The following is an 18400-nucleotide window of genomic DNA, read 5'->3' on the forward strand; positions in this document are numbered from 1 at the left end:
TTGTCACACTATGTAGCCATGGCAGGTTTTCAGATAATATTTCTTGTTAAGCTTAAATTGCCTTGTTTTCTTTCGTGCCTAACCAAACCAGAATAATGAGGCTCCATTTTTTTTTTTTTTTGCCCCTGGAGCCTTTCAGTAGATTGACTAAGGAACTTTTTAGTCTCCTGGCTACACAAATTTCCTTTGGTTAATTGTGCTCAAATATAGCCAACGCTTTGCTAACAGAGACCTAACGAGAAGGAAGAATACATATGAAAAATAGAGATTTTAGGACTAAGCTTTTACTTGCACAGAGCATGAATTTTATTTGACTTTTTTATTTCATGAAGTGTTGGTGACTTGGTGGTGTTTTTTTTTGAGGGGGGGAGTAGGGTGGATTTAGAGTTCCATGGTGTTTTGTTTTCTGAAATGGGTGTGTCAGGCTTTGTAAAATTGCATTCTGGATACATTAAGAAATAAGTCCCTTTAACAACGATCAAAATGAATGTGGGATCATTAATAGCAAGTGTCTTTTCTGTATTTCTCTTGATTCCATGTCATAGTGGAACTCTGATTTCATAACTGTACGCCAGACTTCTGTACATTAAATATACTAAGTGTATAACTTTATCGGAAGTTTCTCCACCCTGAGATTATCCAACTCTAAAATTGCTTCACAGGGAAAGCGCAGTTTCTTAAGAAGGCTTCTCAGGGAGCAGAGTGCCATGGAAGTTGCCCCATTCTCTGTTCCTTTCAGTGACTTCTGTCCACGTCCACTTTCTGTGGTTCTAGTTTCAAGGAGCTGATCCAGAAATCAGGGGTGCACAGTTCAGCGCGCTTAATGCTTCCCAGAGGAAAACTGCCTGGCTGTTCCGGAGCTTCTAACTTGGGAGTGACTCTTCTTAGTCTGTGACAAGCTTCAGCTATAGCAATCCCAAATAAATGCGTGGGCTGTGCCTCAGAAAGAATGGTGGTTTCCCAAGAGTGGTGCTGACGGGAGGGTTGTTTCTGAAGTGTCTCTGCCAGGAATACGAGGAGATGCTATCTACATGCTTGACCAACCACTACTTCCAAATTTTGGTAACTTCACTATAATAAGTACTTGATGGTATTTTAAAAAAGGAGGAAAAAGAAAATCTACCACTGATCTAAAAGTTTTTATTAACTGTACAATTATTTTACATCCTCTCTTTAATTATAAAAGAATGCTTATTGGTATCTTGCATTTATAAAGGCTGTTTGTTAGTACAGATGAATAAGAATGGTTGTTTCAATTTACACCAAGAAACCAGTTAAAAATAACATGAAAGCAGAGCTTTAACTTTTCTCTTAAAATAAATACACCCAGGCCCCAAGCAGTAGTCTAAAAAGTATTTGTCTTCAAAAACAAGAATTGAATGTAGGTCATTGTTTATCTTTTAGATTAAGATTTTATTCTAATTAATTCTAATTTTATTCTAATTAGATTAAGATTTTATTCTAATTTCATTTTTTCATTTTTTTGGTAAACGTGGAAGTTTCTATGGTTTTTAGTGAAACTTGTCCTTTGTTGTGGGCTATCTTCAGATTTTCTCTTAATTCCAGAAGTTGGGGACTTAAATACCAAACATCACAAAACGCAATATAAAATTATAAAAATAAATAAAGTCTGTCAAAGCATTGAAAATAAGCATACATTCATGAGTGGAGTATTTCTTTTCTGTTTATTGTTATTTATTGTTTTAAAAGTAAAGTTTCTGAAAGCCTTGCAGCTTCAGTTCTGCACTGATGAACAAATCTGGAACTTCACTTGGTAACAGACTAAAGCGTGTCAGTGGGACATGCTTTTGTATTTTGTGACTTGCTGATGGGCAAGGTGGTGGTCCATGTCTGGAAGACAGAAAACTCTCTTCTTCTATTAAAGCTGTTGCAAATGGGTCAGTTTAAAGGCCACCACATCTAGTTCTTTTGACTTCAGTTATTTTTCTTTTGGTTTATCGCTTTACAAATCCTGTGCTAGTGCTGCGTGTTGTGCTGCCCGAGGTATTTTATCTAGGCTAACTGTTTGCAGAAGGTGACAGGATTCACTGGGAAATGACTCGGTGCAGGAACAGTGAATTCCTAGCTAGCATCTCACATGTATGTTGCTGTCATCTCTCCCTTCTATCTCTTAATTCTCGTGGAATACAAATAATGTGAGACACAAGCCTATAAACATTTACTGACAGAGCTCTCTTGAACAATAATAATGGTGTTATGCAGAAGCTTGTAGTTTAAGCATCTAATGACATTAATTGCAGTCAGGTAAAGGAAAATAGTTGAGGTTAAGCTCCCCCTCTCCACCAAACACCTAAATATGTCTCTCAAGAGCAATGGGCTCTACGCTAATCACTAGATCAGAGCTACTCACAGTGCCTGTACTTCATGGCGCTTCTGATACATTCCTCTTTCCATATTCATCAAGGTATTGAAACCAGGTAAATGTATTTGCTTGTGAAGACATTCCCATGCATTAAATGGCTCTGTACAATTTAATGTAGTAACGTTGTCCTTTTAAATATGTGCTAATAGAAAATTGAAGGTGAAAAATGTGTAGGGATAATGATATTCAGTCCCGTAACTCCTGTGCTGCTGCTGTCATATCAAGTCATTGTGTACCTTTATGAGAACAATTTTTTGGTGCATTTTCCTTCTGGGAATGTATTACCCCTCAGAGGAAGCTTGGGTATGATAAAGCAGTTTGAAGAATCTCGTATCAGATGTGGCTTTTTAATCTGACACGGTGTAATTGTTGTGGTTACTGCTATCAAAATCTTTCAGTCCTGTTGTTAAATCCACTGTTTCCAATGCAAACCCTGTGCTGACTTGAAGCTCGAGCTTGCTTATGAAGGTTACAGGGGCTACGGGTCAGGTCTGTACCTCAGTGGGTACATCAGCTTGTAGGAATAGCCGTATCCAGCAGACCTTAGACTCAGTTCTTCATGGATTGCTTCTTACAGGGGTCAGTAGCACAAATTTATGAGGAAAAAAAAGACTAAAAACAAGAAAAAACAGGGCTAACTACAGCAGTCCTCCCCCTGTTATATCCTTTCCACTTTTAGCAGTCGGTGGATTTAGGGCTTTCAGACTTGGTATGCCATTCACATTATCTTCTTTAATTGTTCTTGATAGACCTTTCTAACATGAATTTATTTAATCATTTTTGATCTCATTTGTATTTCTGGCATACACAACATCCTGTGACCAGGAGTCCCGCAATTTAATTACGTGGTGCATGAAGAAGTACTTCCCTCTCTTATAAAATTGCTCTCTGGTAATTTCGTTAGGTGCCCCCTGCTTTACTGCTGTAGGAAGCAGTAAATAACAGCGACTGTTCATTTCCTTTCCATCCTTGCCTTCTTCACACCATTCGTGGCTTTACAGATTCCTGTGACATCCTGCCCTCCTCCCACCGTCCCTCCAGGCTCCTACCACGCTCCATGGCTCTGCCTGCAGAAGCAGTTTTATATTTCTCTCTCTTTATGGCTTTTCCCATTCTGCTGTGCCCATTTTTATAATGGGCTGTGTGGACATGTGTGCACTAGTCCCGTGATAGTGCCTCTCCACATTAAAAGCGCAGGCATAAGGGTTTTGTCTTGCTCTTCCTTCCTAACGTAGAGTCACGCTGCTCTTTTCGGAGAGCTTGTCAGTGACCTTGGTCCTTCCAAGTGGCAGAAGGTAACTGACTGCCTGTCACTGCATGTGAGCAGTTTAAGGAGCAGAACAGAACGGTAACAGTAAAGGAACTTTGAGAAATTAATAAAAACCAGGACCTGGAAATCCATCTGGTCGGGAAACTGAAGGCTGCGCATTGGAAAAGCTGCTCTTGAAGCCATGCGTGTCCTAGTCCTGGAGGGCCTTTTGGCAGTCTTTTGTTTTTCTATATCAACCAGGTAAATACAAATCCAGAAGGGGAAAACTTCTCATCCTACGCAACCACGGCTTTCCCTAGAGCCCCTGCAGCCCTTTGGCACATCCACAAATTACAGCATTTCCACCAAAGATCAGGTGATGTTTTCAGCTGGGGAAGGACCACACTATTCCTTATACATATCTCGATCTTTCATGGTTTGTGACAACTTTGGGTGACAGCTGTGTTTTTTTCCATAGTGCTAATAGGTCTCAATGGCTTGTGGTATGTCATATGCTAGAGATATTTTGTGTATTGTTTTTACTGGATCTTGGCATTCTCACATTCTTGCAAGATAGGAGATTCTAGCTCAGGGTTCATAATAAAGAGGACTTTTGATGGTTGTTATGGTCTGGGTATATGCAGCTTTAAGGAGTTTGTCCTCAGTTTTTCAAAGTGAGTTTTGATGATAAACCTTGCATCGAGCAAGAAAACAGGAGGTGCAAATTGCAAGTGAAATTCTGTTGTGATTCTGCAGAATTCACCCTTTTTTTTCCCATCTCAAATGCTTGTCCAGCATAAGACTCCAGCTGATGTGCTAGTTTTGTTCCTGGCTTCCATTTCTTGTTAGACTTGCCAGGACAGTCTGTGACACAAGTTATTTTCCTGAATTTTCTTCTAATTCTTGGTGGTGGTTATCTCGCTGATACTAGTTCTGTCTCCTTAAATCTGGATTTCTGAATCTAGCTTCAATTATGTCCATAAATCCATCCCTATGAAAAATAAATACAAAATTATAGCGCTGGGGTGACATGAAATAGATACAAGAATGCAAATAATGAATTTGTTTGTGCTGGGTGGATGCTTTCAGAGATGATTTATCTCTCTGAGTTTGCTGTAATGCCTAAAGATACCTGGATGCTATGAATAAAGTTTTAATAGAAATCTTATAATGATGTAGAGAGGGGAAATACTTAAACCTCCGGGCTGTGGTAGCCCCGTTTGCTCCACCAGCGGGCTTCCCTCTGGCCTGGAGGAGGCTGCGGCCCATGGAGAGCCCCCACAGGAGCAGGCCCCGGGCCAGAGCTGCAGCCCGTGGAGAGGAGCCCACGCAGGAGCAGGGGGTCTGGGGGGAGCTGTCACCCATGGGGGACCCGTGCTGGAGCAGTTTGCTCCTGGGGGATGGACCCCGTAGGACGGAGCCGTGTGGGAGAAGTGCTTGAGGAGCTGCTGCCTGTGGGAAGCCCCCCAGGCTCAGTTGGGGAAGGACGGCATCCCATGGGAGGGACCCCATGGGAAGCAGGGCAGAGAGTGACTGTGAAGGAGCAGAGATAATTGTTGAGTGGTCTCCCTGTCCTTATCTCAATCCTTGAGCCCTTTCCATGGTATTTTTTCTCCCTTTCACATTGAGGAGAGGTAGTGAGCGAGAGGTTGTGGTGGAGCTCAGCTGCCCAGCTGGGCATACAAAGCCCTGGGCATGGCTCTGGGCAAGCTATTTCATGTATCTCAGACCTCTCCTCCTACCTCTGCTCACTGTGTTTAAAGTGGAGCTCACTCTCTGCTGCTATGAAGATAAATTCATTCATACAATGCTTTGTGGTGCCCCAGAACAACCACTGTGCTTTGCCACGCACCCACGTTGACTGAGCTATGTGCAGACCTTGTGCCAGAGGAAGGAAACGGCTCTTCTTGCAGGTTTTACTTTTTTCTTCAAGAGAAACATTTAATTTCAGAGAGTAACACGCTTGTAATTCAATTTTATGTTCTGTTTTCATTGAATCATTAAATTCAGAAAAAGAGGGTTTTCGAAGGCATTTGCACAGGGCTATGAATGAAGCCGTCAAAGGAAGGTGGTTTTAGCCAAGCTGAACTGTGTCTGCACCAGTGGCCAACTTCACTGGCTCTTAATTAGCCAATGATAGGCACAAAACCCACTAATGAGAGCTTCTTTAAAATTTCAGGCTGTCAGTGTGTTTATTCAATACGTTCTCCAGAGAAGTGCAGTCCTGCCTTTGGCTCTGCACCTTGTTCCCCCCTGAATTCGGCAGGCTTCCTCGTATTTTACATTAAGAAAATGATCGGTTGCCTGGCACCTCACTTCTTAGGCCATTTTTTATTCTCTGCAGTTCGTATTCTAATGGGAAAAAAGTGCTGACTGTGGCGGATCCCTTCTTCCATGCTCTTACTGTCATTCAGATTGAAGAGATGTGCTAATGCCACCAGATTTAAACTCGAGGCTCCTTGCCTTCCTCAGCTGGAATAAATCTGTAAAATTGTGGCGTCTGAGCCTGCTGCCCTGCCTGCAGCACGCACAGTCCCTCTGAACAGCGCCTGCTTCCCCTCTCGCAGTCAGAAAGGCATCAGTGTAAAACTGCTCTTTGTGTCAGCACTTACAGCCTGAATTTAGCCCGGATTGTATTTGTTCGTTGCCCAAAATTAAATCGTTAATGGTTTCTTCTCTGAACAGCTGCACGCTAACATATGGATTCACATTGATCAGACAGAGTCAGGCTCTGTATTTTAGCAGAGAAGCACATAAATTCAGAGGTGCCACCACGCTGATGTTTCCCTGCTTTTTCTGCCAAAGAGTTGGCTGCCGTTGCTGAGACAGACGAATTTTCTGGGGGTGGGAGAGGCTGGGCACTGCGTGCATGAATTGCTCTCCCTGTGCTGGGGTGTGCTGGGCAGGGTGCCTGCTGGGGCGGCAGGGCCTGTGGGGACCCTGCTGCCTGAGGACTGCAGTCCCTTCTCTCACATGGCTGTTGGGTTTTTTGCCTTTAGATCAAGCAAATCCCCCTTCTTAAACAATGCAAAGCGGTTAAGTAAGATATAAACCCAAAACACTGGAGCACATGCAGCAATCTTGTGGGGAAAGGTACAGGAAGGAGAGAGATGGTGCCAAAAATCAGAAAAGCAGATGCAAACTGCTGCTGCCGGATTGTTGTAGCCCTGCAAGCTAAGTCACGAAACCACACTTACTGGTTTGCTACTGAGGAAGAAGGTATTGGTCTGGATGAATTTAGTTGCTTTTTATCTCTCGAGGCACAGCACAATGCACGCTCACCATGGGTTTGGAGCAAGCTAGAGGTAGGCTCTGCTGTGTGCTGACCTATTGTTATTTTTTCAAGCAAAAGCTTTTGCCACCTAGTGGAAAAAAACTAGCACTTCAGCTAAGCAAGAAACCCCCTCACCCTGGTCATATACAAAGTGTGTTTACACGCATGGGTCACTCGCTAGAACAGGAGCAGATTATTCTGATTTCACTTGGAATTTAGAAGCAGAAATCTTCTGAGGTGATGGTGCATTTTGTTCACGTGTTATTTAGGGCTGTGTCTCATTTAAGATGGTGAAGAAAGGGTGTTTGTTTGTGTGCTGCTCTCTCAGGATGAACACAGTTTAACAAGTGAAGGAAAGCAATGAATCAAGTGATGCAGAAGTTTCTGCAACCCACTACGGCACCTACAAGCAATGATTCATCAGCGTTTGCTGAGGTGCTCCATCCTCATGCCACTTGATTCCCAGTGCTCTTGCTGTGCCACCATCACTCTGTCCTCCTCCTCCTCCTTCCTGCAGGTGGGGTGAGCCTTCCCAGATCATGGCTTGCTTCTTCCTGGACCACAGATTCTGTCACAAGAGCCCTGCAGGGCACCCCCAAGTCTCATTTCTTACCTTTGCCAGACTTTGTGTGTTTTGTGGCTGGCTATTTCTTGTTAACAAATGGGTTAGTCCTCCCATTCTTACCTATTTTGGTCTGTTTTCCTGGAGGGAGCACGTGGACGTTTCCTTGCGGTGTCTCTGAGGCACTTTTCCCTGCTCCTGCTGTTAGTAACAACTCCTGCAAGCACAAGCAGAGGGGCTGGTTTCTCAGCTTCACCTCTGGTCCTCAGGCTGTGTTCCCTCTCCGCAGAGACCTCACAGAGCCCCCGAAATCTCCCTTTTACTCAGGACAGGCGGTACTGTTCTGGATACTCATCCAGAGCCACCATCAACAGGTATCTCAAGGACCCCAAAGCTTTTTTCCCCCTGATCCTTCCATGATCCTGCAGGCTGAGCACGCACATCCTCTGATGCTGTAGGTTGGGGCTTTCTTGCCCCGTGGTTTCATGGGCTCCTGTTAAACAGGAAAACTGTTTCTGAGCAATAATTCCCCAAGCCTATCTCCATCCCTCTTGGGAAAGTGTAGCTTTTTCTCTCCTCAAGTCACTTGCCCTTGGTTTTCTTCTGTTATTGTGCTGCTGCTTTGGTTCCTATGTCAACAGCTTGGGTTTTGGTGGTTGAAAGGGAGAAGGTGCCAGGCAGGACCTGCAAACAAGTGGGTTTAATGCTTTTTTTCTTCCCTCTGAATGTTGACTAATCTGCTTTCCTCTCTCTTCCCTCAGATTAGTCATCTCTGCTTGAACGCCTTGTGTGCCTGTAGTAGCTCATTATTTACATAGCAGGGCAAAGATCACATTGTCTTTTAAAAAACCTATTAAGAGAGAACAGCACAAGCACTTCATCCCAAGCTTCTGTAGGATTTGCAAGTCATCAGGCTTTTCCGGTAATGCCTTATATCACAGGTGGCCAAAATGGCAGCTCCTTTTGGCACGGGTGGTGCCGGGTAGGGCTATGCCCGTCCACACCACGCTGCAGCACTGTTTCCCGGACCCATTTGGAGATCTCCCTCCTCCGAGCTCCCAAAAAGAAATGCAGGCAGCTGGCTCAGCAGCCCCGTGAGGAGGAGGAGGAGGATGGGGTTGTCATGCCAACCAGCTGCCTGCTGTTCTGTGAGGAAAGGTGACACCGAATGGCCGGCTTCTGCCTGTTTGTCACTCCTCCTCAAGCAGCGCTCCCCACATTAGGCAGGCTTGCTTGATTTATAATCACCCATCCCGGTGACTTGTGGCTCTGCTGCCTTTATTTCTGAGATGCTCGGAGAGGCTACCTGCTGCCCATCGCTGCTCTGAATTACGAGGAGGGGCGGTACCATCAGCAGTGCTGTAAGGCATGAGGAGTGAGGAGAAAATTTGTCTTCTGGGTGTGTTTGGTTGGCACACCCCGGCAGCTGGACCTCGTGCACTGAGCCCGCTGCTGGAAATGAATGGGATAAAAACATTCGGGGTCAGTGCTCTTTGTGTCGCGCTGTTTAATGGAGGGTGCTTGTTTATTTTTGCCTGCACTCATTAATTTGTCTTCCTGTCCCTTCTCATGCCTTTCTTGATCTTCAGTGTGAGTATGAGGTAGGCAGAGGGGGGAATACATTCCCTTTAGGGTCAAATGCCAAATCTGTTGAAATCAGTGGGATCTTCTCAAGAAAAATCAGTTTGTGATTTTTGTTTGGTGTTTTTTTTTTGTTTGTTTGTTTGTTTTTTTGTTTAGGCCCAGGAGATAGAAGGAAAACATTTTTTATTTCAAGATCCTAAGGGCTCTGAAGAGGAAGAAATGCTTTCCCCCACCCTACCCCCCTCATTTTTAATAAATCCTTTCTATCCGTTCTATCATTTTTAATAAAACCTTTCTTTCCCCCTTCCCATCTTCTCCTTGTGTGCCCAGAAGAACAATATCTACAACAAATACATCACATTATGAGTCTGCTCTTTCCTTATGCTTTCACGCCAGCAATGAAGGAAGCCATCAGGTTTTATGTAGTGGTTTCCCACTGCTGCCTGAAACCTGGGACAGCATGCTCTTGGATCCTGTCACCAGCCCATTGTTTGCAATTTTTCTCATTAGGAACTTTACTGCAGATCCTGTACTTTAAAATGAGCTTTAATAGTTTAAATTCCTTCGTGTACAATGTATTTGCTGGGATGTGAGCAATGGAAGGGCCAGAGACTGAAAAAATGGATTTGTGGATTTACTGATGGCCGGATTACTTTTCTCGATTTGGAGGAATCTGAGCATGTCCCTCTTTGGACCATTGTGCTTCCAGCCTGGACACTGAATGCTCCTTTTCTTTTCAATTAACTTCTCGATGTGGAAATATGCTTTTGAGAGAATCAAAGTCTAGATCAAGTCCTGCAGTTGGATGGTATCCCTTTTGTTTGGAAGATTATTTTAGGAAGAGCAGACACAAAACAAGAATTGAGAGAGCTAAACCAAGCGTACCTACTTTCTGAAAGGAGAAAAGTGAGATCTCTCATCTTTATCTTCGCACAGTATGGGTATTTTATTTCCTAACCTATTTAGATAATGAGGATCAAGTGCTTGCAGGTATTGTTGGGTCTTGCTGGCAAGCAGTCTCACTTGGTCATTCAGCTGCCACACAGTGAAAGGACTGACAGAAAATCAGGCCCTTCCCGTGATTCCAGCGGAGCTGCATTTGCATCAGCTGGAGACTGCATTTACATCATCAGCTGCTTCCAAGTACAAGCAATGATGGCCATGGAAGCGAATCCCTTAAAAAAATTTAGTCACCGACTTTTGTCTCCATCCACTGCGCCGTGTTTGTCATCACCACCAGGTTCTCACTGAAGTGGAGATAACACCAAGCTGCTGCTTTTATCAGTCTATGATTAGTTTATCTAAAGGAAAACAGAAAAGGTGCTTCTAGTCTATTTTAAATTATTTTTTATGTTCATGTACGGTTCCCGTGCTAGTGCATTTTTCCCTGAGGTATCAATTATCAGGTTTTCTTTGTATCACAAAATATGATCTTTTTCTTCCAGGCCTAAGCAACCTGTAAATACACCAGGCATCTTCCTCTACCTTATCTCTGCAAAGGGAAGGAGCTAGATTGTTTTTTTTCCAGCCAAGAGTGTTGAGATTTGCTACTGAAATGAGGTGGGATTTCTAGCCTTTGTCAAGAAGAGATCCAGGTTTATTTAATTTAGCACAAACACAGTGCCATACAGCCTGATTTTCAGTACTGGACTGGTGATAAATCAACTGACGACATTGGTGGGTGGGGTGTTTGGCTTGTTTTATGCTGATAAATACCGATTTTACAAGGGACAGCGGAGATACTGGATTATGGGGTAGCAGAATTTGGTCCATAGGAAATCAAGTGTATAGCTAATGTTCCCCTAGATATATATATATATAAAATGAAAACTTCAATGCAACTTACTCTTTAATTAACAAATACTGTGTTGCACCTTTGCATTCCTGCTCTTCTGGAAATTTCCTGCAGAGCTCTGGCCAATTTCTTCCAGTCTGTGTTTTTTCTGAGTGACTGGCCTGGGTCTCCCCTGGCAGTGGTTTCTAGCTCTGCCTGCAGAAGAAGGCCTGAACAGGCCGCTCCCGCTGCATGGCACTTGGCCTCTCTAATTGTGAAACATCCACAAATGACACACCGACAGCAAACAGTCCGGAGCAGCAGCTGGAAGGCTGCTGTGTTTAGGTTCAGGGCGCACTGTTTGCAGCTGTCGTGGTGCCACCGATAAGGCCTGCACTCGGTGAGCACTGCCCTGGAGTGACACAGGGTGACTGCTGTGAGGGAACGGTCATGTCTGTGGCATTGTAAAAGGATGGAGAAATAGATGGCCTCGCATACTGCACATGTTTGCTCTGAATGCTGCGGTAATTGAATGAGGGCTAAAGAGTGATTCGTAGTGGCAGCAAGTTGATTAGTATTCTTTCTTCCCCTGAAACAGCAGTGAAATAAATGATCGAAGTCCTACTTTTGCAAAAGAACCTCCTCACCAATCACATGTGCTCTTCAGTAAAATATATTGTTACCATCTCTTTTCAGTATCGTAACAGTTTTCCTAGATCAGCACCAGATCATAAAATAGTTTTACTTCGAAATAACAATGTAATTCCTAACTTCTCTAGTTGCTGTGCCAGGCTTAGTACCTGATCCGTAGCTACAGCATGGAATTTGAGTGCACACCGTCAGGTAGCTGGCAGAGGCTGACATTTGGGAAAGGGAGTTACAAGCAGCAGTATGGTACACTGTATGGGCTTTATGGGATCTTCTTCAGAATGCAAAATGTGTTCACAAAGCTGTCCTAGCCTGAATTACCAGCTAAATGTGTTTGTCTTTATGGAGGTTTGTGCCTGCTAGTTCTTTCAAAAGAGAGAAGTAGCAGTTTCCTTTTGTGTACCAGGCTTTATTTTCCTGGTATTTTTGAAGTTTTTACTGAACTCCTCAGTTACAGTGATACCAGGATGAAGGCTGTATTAGGTGGTGGTGGTTTTTTTTTTTTCATTACAGGCTGCTTGCTTCAGCCATTCAGACAAAAATTCAGACACAAGCATTTATTTGAGTGAAACTAGACAAGACAGTTGCAGCAAGAGAACAAGTCTTTTCAGACTGTTTTACTCCTTTGCACGTTTATTAAAAATGGAAGCATCTATTTATCCCTTAAAAAAACAAACAAACAAAAAAAATAGGTACTTTTCTAAAACTTTACTACATGCTTTTTGGGTTAGTTCTTTCTATTTTCATCTTTAAAGAGAAATGACTAACACGAATTCCCCATTTGGTTTTAAAAGGGGATGGTAAAGCCTTTCAGGCACTGCCTTCATTGTGGGCTCCTACTTCTGATTTTTTCTTTTTTATCATCCCTTTCCCCTTCTTTTAGAAATGATCCTATCATCCCTGTGGTGCTGAGTCTCCACGTAAGCTGTGTGGTGACAGTCCAGCTGTCCAGGAGGTGGTTCACCCATGAGACCTGTGGAGCTGTGGGGGCAGAGCCATCCAGCCTTGCTTCTGGTGGCCCTTCCACACCTCGTGCTCAGGCAGTGCAGTAAGAGGAGGTGAAGGGTGAGCTGCAGCCTTGCTGCTGTGCTGAGCTGTGCACGTGGAGCTTCTAGCCCCCTGCCTTTGGGGCTGACACTGGACTTCATCACCTGTGTGCATGCAGGCAGAGGAGTCACCCCTATGTACCAAGTGCTCCAGAAAAACTGGCTTTCAAAGATCTGCAGCCTTGTGGGAACCTGCATGGCTTAGAGCTCATCCTTTTGTGTGGTTGTGCAGTGGTCTTTTCCACTGATCAGAATCTGAATCTTTCTTGCTGTAGAGAGATAAGCTCTAGAGGTAATATGAAGCCAGGTTCTTAATCTCAATGTCTTTTTTTTTTTTTCCTGCAGTTCAGATACAGTGGTTTTATTGTACTCTATTTCAGAATTGCTTTTCTTAGTCCTGTTGCTTTATGCATTTCATGCAAGAAACCTCTTCTAGTATAGCCTTCCAGGAGACCCTGGCCTTCTGTAATATGCGTGGTAAATAAACCAACCATAGTACAAACGGATACACATTTTTTTTTGAATTATGTCCTAATTTTGTTTTGTAAGCCATGCTTTTCATATTATCAGAACAACAACAATTTCCAAAAAGCACACACAGGCCTGTTTCTTTGAGCCTGTCTGTGCTTTTGGTTTCTCACTGTGATAGGCCTGCTTCTGTTGTACAGAAATTTTTCAGTTATTAGTTTCACAAAAAGTCTTTCTAGAGGGAGTGCATCCACCTTTCCTGGCCTCACATCTGCCTTTTGGAAGGCATGATTGTACCGTATGTCATCAGGATATAAGAGTTCATACCGGCAGTCTACACGGAGTCACAGCTAGAACTATTTCATCAGCAAATCAGTGAAGGGCACGGAAAAGGCCAGGAGATGCCAGGCAGAACTTTACGTCCTGGGAATGACTGGGGAGGAATTGCAGGAGAGTTCCTGATGGCCATAAATCATCTGCCACTGAGGAAGCCTGTATGTCTCGGTCATCCACAGACTAGAAAGAGCCACTTCCATGTAATATTTTAAGCTCCAAAACCTTGGAGACATAAAAGAGGAGTTCTTAATTTGAGATGAAGTCCAAGGTGTTCAGTTATATTTTCTCTTGGGTTCGTTACATGCAGGTTGTCTGGTGCAAAGTGAACAGAATTGGCTTGCGTAGATAGAGATGCCTGCTTCCCTTCTCCCTCGTCTTGTGGCTGGCACTTTCCCTTTTGAAGAAAATTGGAACTGAAGGGACCATTGGGTGTAGGAGGGTATCAGTAGGGTGCCTTCATGTTCCCTGTGCCCTGGTAAGGAACCATCCTTACAGTGGCCCGTGCAACAAACAGTAGGCTTTCTGACTCCATGTCATGCTATTTAACAACGTCCTTTAGTTTCAGAGAAAAAAAAAATATTTTACTACCTATAATTCTATATTGAAGGAAAGAAAACGTGTGGGTGTCCTGTAGTAGGTCTCTGGTGCCACAGTGCCCTGTCAGATTGTATTTGTATGTTGACTCTTACTTTCAGCTCTTGTGTGCTGTATCTCTTGCAATGGTTCATTGCCTTTGACTTGCACGATGAATGCTTTCATCTCCGAGAGCAGGCAGTGAAGTAGGCAGGCTTTCTAGTCTGTGTTTTTATTCCTTTAACTGACTGCTTTGGCAAATGGTGTTTCAGTGTGAGCACATCAGGTCTGGCTTCGTCCTGTTCAGCTGTGTTCATTGCATGGTCCCAGCCCAGTACCTCTGCACGAGGAGTACCCCAACACGAGCACCAGGTGTCTCACCCACGGACATGCATCCTGGTTTTGTGTGGGAAATACAGCTCTTTGAATGTCCTGGGCTGTAGTAATTGAAATAGTTTTGTTTAGGTCTTTCTGGCACAATTATTGTAACAAGTTTGTTGTGTCCTCTGCATCCTTGGTTGATTGGTTTGAAAGAAATAATGCAGTGCAGCCATAGCGTAACACTTTGCTAACTGTATATGTAAATACGTGTGCACACGTGTCTGTATACCAGGGACAGAAGCAGTGTCTACCTTAAAGTGAGGAGAAGGCATTTCATGTCATGGCAATGCTGAAGTATGATTGTTTAATACCATAAACTGCATGAACCTGAACTAGTCTGAAATTCTCTTCTCTATATAACAAAGGCTTATTATTTTCCTGTTCCAGCATGCACGGAAAGGCCTGATATGTGTTTTGTGAACACTGGCATTATTGTGATGTTTTGTAATTCCATGAACCGGTTATTTACATTTACCCACGTGTACATGGACTTGCAGATGTCACCGCACAGACTTCAGTGTGATATTTAGACATATTCAGTATTTGTACCTGTCACTTTTTGCCTGATGTGATCAAATTATTGAAAGTCTTTTGCTTTTGTTTTATTTTTTTGTGGTTGGGAAAAGTGCAGGTAAGTTGTTGGACTGGAAAAATAAAACATGCAAGACTGAAGGTGAATGGGGCTTTAGAGCACGTAAGACCTTGGAGTCAAGAACTACGTGGGTGAAGGCAGTAGAGAATATAGAGGGGGGGCATATAGAAGTGGGTGTTCACTGTACTTGGGAGTTTTTGGAGTTGATTATTTGAATGTCACTGTTTTCAGATACTGGGCCACGAATTGTGGTCTGTGAGGCTCATTATTGAATTTAAGTGTAATGATGCTGTCGTGTTTCTTCTCAGCAGAGCTTTCTCAGATTAGTCTTGAAGTCATAAATCAGTGACTTAAGAACTGTGAGTGGCTTTGTGGGAGAAATAACCTGGGTTGTGTCCTAAAGTGAGAATCAGATCAAGTTATGCCGTTTGTGTGCATGCAGGTGCATAAATATGGATAGCAGAAATGAGAGGGATTCAATGGGCAACAGAAGTGCTAAAGCACTTAAGAGACTTGAGGTCAGATTAACAAGAAACTTTTAATTCAAAAAAGACATGGAAGAGAAATAAAACTGTATAAATCAAGATGTTAAGATGTTCTGTTGTCTTTTCCTGTTGGCTCTTTTTCACAATAATGTAAGAAAACCCTCTGTAAAATGTGTTGTCCATCAGTTTCAAATTATTGACCTTCCATTTGAGCTTCCAAATTATTGAGCTTCCATTAATTTCATACAAGTCACAATAATGGAGTGTTTATCCTATCAGCTTCAGAACAATTTCCTAAACAAATTCCAGCGTTTCTGATGGGGTGGACATCTTCCCCTGGTCAGGTTATTCATCTGCCCTCCGCTCTGTGTGTTTTGAGGACTGTCTTTGAAGGTTGGAAAAGTTGCAGGAGTAGATGAGCCGCTGCTCCTTGGTATAGTGCTTTCTTTCTTTTTCTTTCTTTTTTTTTTTTTCTTCTCGCAATAGCTCAGTTCAGAGTGCCAGGATCAGTTCTCGTCATGTCTGCTTGAGTGCTGGTGAAATGTCCAGGAGGGTACTCATCTTTCCCTGCATCTTGGCAGTTCTTGGAGTACAGCATAGCAGCTGGTTGATAGCGCTGAACATAATGACACCTCCAAAGCAGTTTAGCAGTGAGGTTTAGAAGAGCACTGGCTCCCTTCCCAGCCTCTGAAGAGCACATAGCCCTCAGAAGACAATTGTCCCTGTGGTGTGCACACAGGCAATACCCCTGCCTTTCTAAAAATCACTGTTTTTTCCACTGGTGTCATCTCTTACATGCATCTGTAATCACATATTATTCTGGGAATGTCTCTGGTTTTGATATGTATTGCTGGCATGTTCTTAAGTTAACAGGAGGTTCACCAGAAGAGCCAGCTTATCATCCCTGTGTTAGCACTGTTGGTGAGTTTTGTTTTTTTCCTACCCCACTATAAAGCCAATTCAAACCAGTATGTTTGTGACAGTCATGGTTGTATGTAAAATGATCAGTCTGTTCTTTTATTCACATGGTTTTGAGCAAGCAGTCTCTTGGATGTTGCAAGTAAAGCCAGTGCAGGTTCTCCGATTGTTTTATTGTTTTATTTGTTGTTTTGTTGTTGAAGCTAAACCTTATTAGAAGAACTAGTTTATCTGATGGCATTAGGAAACCTCCATATTGGAAGGGCTCTTTGGTAAGATTTCCCTCTCTTTGTAGGCTAATTGAAGCCATGCAGGTTTTGTTACCATATTGTGAGACTCAATAATTCAGTGAGTTTTTCTGGTGTTCATTTTCACAAGAGCAGTACATCAGCAGTACCTGCTGTGCATTGCTTGTATCACGGAGAAAGCCCATGAAAAAACTGCTCATATCTTCATAGCATTGATTCTTTTTTCTTTTTTCTTTTTCTTTCTCTGTTCCCAGCAGATATATGGAGTGATCAATCGTTTCAGACAGACCCAGACTTACCACCTGGCTGGAAAAAGATCACTGACATTGCTGGGATCTACTACTGGCACATACCAACAGGAACAACTCAATGGCAACGTCCAGTGTCCATTCCAACAGATCTCCAGGGCTCACGGAAAGGATCCCTTGGCTCCATTACTCCATCCCCTACTCCAGAAACTGAGGTAACACACTGTCCTGTTATGTGCTGCATACTGCATAAAAAAATATTGATATAAGTTTTTGAAGTAGCAGTTCATTACCTAAAGTAAGCTTTAGAACACAGGGCCTGATATTATCCCAAAGCATAGCTATTTGTTGATATATTGATGTATATTTTGTACTAGCTGTGCCTCATGGAGCATCCTAGACCTTGGATGCGTAGGATGAAATCAGACATCTCACATAAATTACTTAGTGTGTGATTGATGTGAAATGATTGTAGTTCTCTAGCATGTGCTGAAGCACTACTCCATTATACAGGTACAGGATACGTAAAATTTTTGCACATTGTAGCAATCTTTTTCTTTTTTTGTTAGACTCTTTGTAATTGCATCTTTCTGTTTCACGTGGTTGGAGTAGCACACAAAGATAACCTGAGTCATCATTTGAGACACCAGTTCCTTTACAGGGTAGCTTCTATTAACTAAACAGCAAATATTCTGAAGTATAAGCCTCTTAACTCCCATGAGTACAAAATATCTGCACAAGTGGATCACTGTGTTGCAGTCAGTCTTTAACTAAAAACAGAAAGAAACACGCTCTTTTCTTCCACATGGGCTGAAAGAGCAATAGATGATACAGCCTCTTAAAATAATCCTTGTAGGCACCATCCAGAAGGTTGATTGATGTCATATATGTAGAAATATAAAATAAATCCTCAGAAAGAAGAGTGTGCTTCAAAAAGTGCTATCGTTTTAGTTTTATAAGTTGGGAAGATTTTTGTGGGCTGGAGTACTAACACTATCAAATCATTTTGAAATGTAATCTTTTTTGAACTAATCTTTCAGAAGAATGTGCACAGTTTTTACAGAATCAATGGAAGTCTTTGTACTAGCTTTGGTTTTTGGATCAGGCAATGCTTGATCTTTATTTATTTTTAATTGTATTTAGATATGACGTTTCTTCTGTTCTTGATTTTGTTGATACGTGAACCGGAATAACTTAAATGAAAGCTAAGAGCAGTTAAGGACATCCAAGTGTGTATTATAGTCTTGACCCTTATCCCAGATAGGCTTAAACATGTACCTTCTTGTTCCTTATTTCAGAAGGAATGCTCCCACATGTTCATAAATGTTAGTCATAAGGTTACAAACAACCACAACATCTCAGTTACAGTTCACAGTCGAGCTCCTGTGGAATGCACTGTGCACCAAACACATCGGAAATTATTTCTGAGAGAGATTCATGGAGAAAGACAACAATTTGTATCAGTCATGTAGAAAACAAGAAAAATACTCAGAAATGCTGAAAGTAAAGTGCTGCACATTCTTCCAGTATAAATTCCTGGAATGTTTAAGTGAGGGATATAACTTCACCACTTCACCACTTTCTTGTACTCTAGGATATGGACAACAGGGCTTCAATTACAGTAAGTTAGA

The 18400-nt window shown here is 42.7% G+C and overlaps 1 protein-coding gene across 13 annotated transcripts in view; it reads left to right on the plus strand.

Annotated features, from left to right (window-relative positions):
* Positions 1-18400, plus strand: part of APBB2 (amyloid beta precursor protein binding family B member 2) — a 158458-nt gene that overhangs the window by 83956 nt on the left and 56102 nt on the right. For 11 of the 13 annotated variants that reach the window (XM_082759979.1, XM_082759972.1, XM_082759981.1 and 8 more), the window contains one exon: positions 16776-16984. In XM_082759979.1, coding sequence (XP_082616105.1) covers positions 16776-16984 — 209 coding nt within the window. The remainder of the gene's footprint in view (positions 1-16775; positions 16985-18400) is intronic. The other 2 variants (XM_082759984.1, XM_082759975.1) reach the window with 1 other exon arrangement.

The sequence above is a fragment of the Aythya marila genome (genome assembly GCF_965140915.1).
Source record: "Aythya marila genome assembly, chromosome: 4".
Classification (NCBI taxonomy): domain Eukaryota; kingdom Metazoa; phylum Chordata; class Aves; order Anseriformes; family Anatidae; genus Aythya; species Aythya marila.